At 35.0% G+C, this 2,913-nt stretch overlaps 1 protein-coding gene across 1 annotated transcript; it reads right to left on the bottom strand.

The window, feature by feature from the left end:
* Nucleotides 1-802: 802 nt before the first annotated feature.
* Nucleotides 803-2,438, bottom strand: LOC136812891 (uncharacterized). The gene is made up of 2 exons (XM_067069417.1): nt 1,921-2,438; nt 803-1,149 (listed from the first exon to the last, which is right to left on the bottom strand). The coding sequence occupies exons 1-2, from the start codon at nt 2,243-2,245 to the stop codon at nt 1,091-1,093; spliced, it is 384 nt and encodes a 127-aa protein (XP_066925518.1). The 5' UTR covers nt 2,246-2,438; the 3' UTR covers nt 803-1,090.
* Between the last annotated feature and the right edge of the window lie 475 nt (nt 2,439-2,913).

Here is a 2,913-nt window from a genome sequence, read left to right as displayed (position 1 = left end):
TAACCGGTTTCACTTGCATCCGAAAAAACGATTTTTGTGACTTCAGGTTGTGTGTTAATTCTAAAGCTCTTCGTGACTTCTAAATTTTCCTTCCAAAATTCGAGCTCTTGTCTTACATCAAATGTTAGGAGACGTTTTTTGTCCCAAGAGAAACTGGATTCGACAAATTTGTACAATTGCTTTGTAAATAAATAAACAAGTGGCCCGATAGCTTGTGCCATAGAAATAAGATTTCCTGCTATTCTAGAAATTTCTCTAGCTGAAATAAATTCACAATTTAAAGCTTCTAAAAGTAAGTTTTGGACTTTCAGAATTTTTGTTGTTGGGACTTCGAATTTCATTTTTTCAGTATCAATTATGAAACCTAGCCATGTTTTTCTTTTTTCGGGTTCGAGGCTCGACTTTTCAAAGTTTACTGTCAAACCAGCTGATTGCATGTCTTGCAGCATCCTATCTCTCGATCGAATCAAAGAAAAATGTGAACTATCCCCAGCTATACCGTCATCAAGATACATCGCGCATTTAATTCCCATCGAACGCCATCTCTTTACTAATTGTCGCATGAGCTTTGTAAAAACTAAGCATGCTATATTTAACCCAAATGGCAAAACTTTGAACACAAAAAATTGCATTTTACCGTCGAATTCCCATGCGAATCCCAAAAAGGTTCGAAAAATATGATTGATCGGTACATGATGGTATCCGCTTTTGAGGTCGAAAGTGATTAAAAAATCGTTCTGGTCGATTAACTCTAAGGCTTGTTTTAAATTTTCGTATTTGAATTTGTTTGGTTTGGTGATGAATTTATTGACGTGTCTGAGATCTAATACCAACCTAAGCTTAGAATTTCTTTCTGCTACGGTTAAGGGGTTGATGCAGTAGGGTGGCTCCGATACTTTTTCAATACAACTGTCTTCCAAAAGTTTTTTGATGCTGTCTTTGACAAAATGGTCGTTCTTTAAACTGGACGCATTGTTCTTAGCGTAAAAAGGTGGTGGGTTTGATTCAAAGGGTATTTTATAGCCTTCACGTACGACACCCAGGGCGAATTTTGATGCTTTCAAATCTTTTTCCCAAAAGTGCGAAAATTTCATATCTTACCAGCAAAGGAGACGCTTTCGGAAGATTGCTCAAATTCCCAAAATCTCTCTGGAGAAGCGAAAAAACGAACAAAAACTTGATATCAAATTGGCGAAAGTTATTTAGAAAACAACGATGTTACACAAATTTGAATTACATTCTACACGTTAAGTGTTGTTCATGTATATAAATTTAATAAATTGAAATGACTGTCCTTTGGTTAAAGTACATTAAACACAATGAATTTCATTATTCGAAATTACTGTCTTTTGATTAAAGTACATCAAGCACAATGAATTTAATTGTTCATAAAAGATAAAATAATACTAAGGAAAGTCGTTTGAATTATAACGCTTCAATTTTTCAACACGAGTAAGCAACTTGACTGTGAAATTTAAAGTGATAACGAATATTTTTATCCGGAGGTACTTTTACCGTCTTTCGAGCTTTTTGAAGAACTTGACGAATTTTTATTTGTTGATGACGATGAATGTGATTTTGTTGAATATGCGAGAGACGAAGGCGATACTATATTCGAAAAGGGACAGTGCGATACGTAATGTCCAACACGTTTACAGGAGTAGCATACTATTTCGTCCATGCGACTTCTTTGTTCGGTTTTATTTCTTATTACTTTATTGTAATCTGAATCATCGGAAAGTTTTTGTTTTTTATAAAAACGGCCTTTGACAATCTCTGCGTTTTTTATTGCCCTCTTTAGTCTTTTCTCCTCTGCCTCCCCAGATGTCAATTCATTAGCTTTAAATTCCTTAACTGTTAGCCAACCGTAGGCATCGGCGATCCTTAAATGCTTTATCCTGGTTTCAAGTAATTGCTTACCTTTCTTTAAAGCAGTTGTTATTCCTTCCACGTCCGTTGTTTCGATAGCTTCAAGGGCATCATCAATTTTCTCCAAAACTTCTGTATTATGTTTGAACTGATCGAGGTGTCCAGCCTTTGAAAAAGTAACATTGTCGCTTTTTCTTTTATTTTCAAGCTTTTCCTTTAATTTTGTTAATGTATTTGAATTTGTTACAGAGGTTTGATCTGCAACTTGTTGCGCTCTTTCTTCTGCTACGTTTAAGACTTGAGGTCTCAACTCTGTTTGAATGATTTCTTTCACAACCACCTTCAACTGTTCGTAATTAATAGCTCCATCAGCCATCTCTCTGACATGTGAGTATGTTAAAATGTGATTTGAGTGAATGCAATAGCGAGGATGATTTAGAATTTTGAATTGTATTTAAAGACGTACGAATCATAATTATCACTTAATGATGCGCATGCATAATTAATTTTCCGTGCGAAATTGTTGAGAACCTGCTTTTCCAGCTTTTTTCAATCGCTGGAAACATCGTTTTTCAAGAGTTCAATTATTTTAGGGACCTTTCTTAAAAATGATTTGATTGACTTCAAATAACAAACAGATGCAAGTTCACATGCTAAGGAACAAATTCCGAAAAAAAATAATTCAGAATATGAGCTCAGTTGTCACGTGACTATAGGAAATTCCCCTATTCGGGATTCAAATCATGTCAGGGAGCTTTCTTCAAAAGCTTGCCAGTCGTCAGTAAATGGTTGAATTGACTTAAAATAAAAAACGGATGCAAGTTCACATGTCAAGGAAGATATGAAGATATTCAAAAAAAAATCAGAATATGAGCTTAGTTGTCACGTGACTTTGGGAAATTCCCCTATTCGGGATTCTAATTATTTCAGGGACCTTTTTCAAAAGCTTACCAGTCATCAGGAAATGGTTGGATTGACTTCAAAGAACAAACGGATGCAAGTTCACATGTCAAGGAAAATATTCCGAAAAAGAAAATTCAGAAT

Source organism: Clytia hemisphaerica, unplaced genomic scaffold (genome assembly GCF_902728285.1).
Source record: "Clytia hemisphaerica strain Z4C2 unplaced genomic scaffold, Clytia hemisphaerica genome assembly, whole genome shotgun sequence".
Taxonomy (NCBI): domain Eukaryota; kingdom Metazoa; phylum Cnidaria; class Hydrozoa; order Leptothecata; family Clytiidae; genus Clytia; species Clytia hemisphaerica.
Note: the sequence above shows the minus strand (reverse complement) of the source record. Positions and strands in the feature narration are given on the sequence as shown.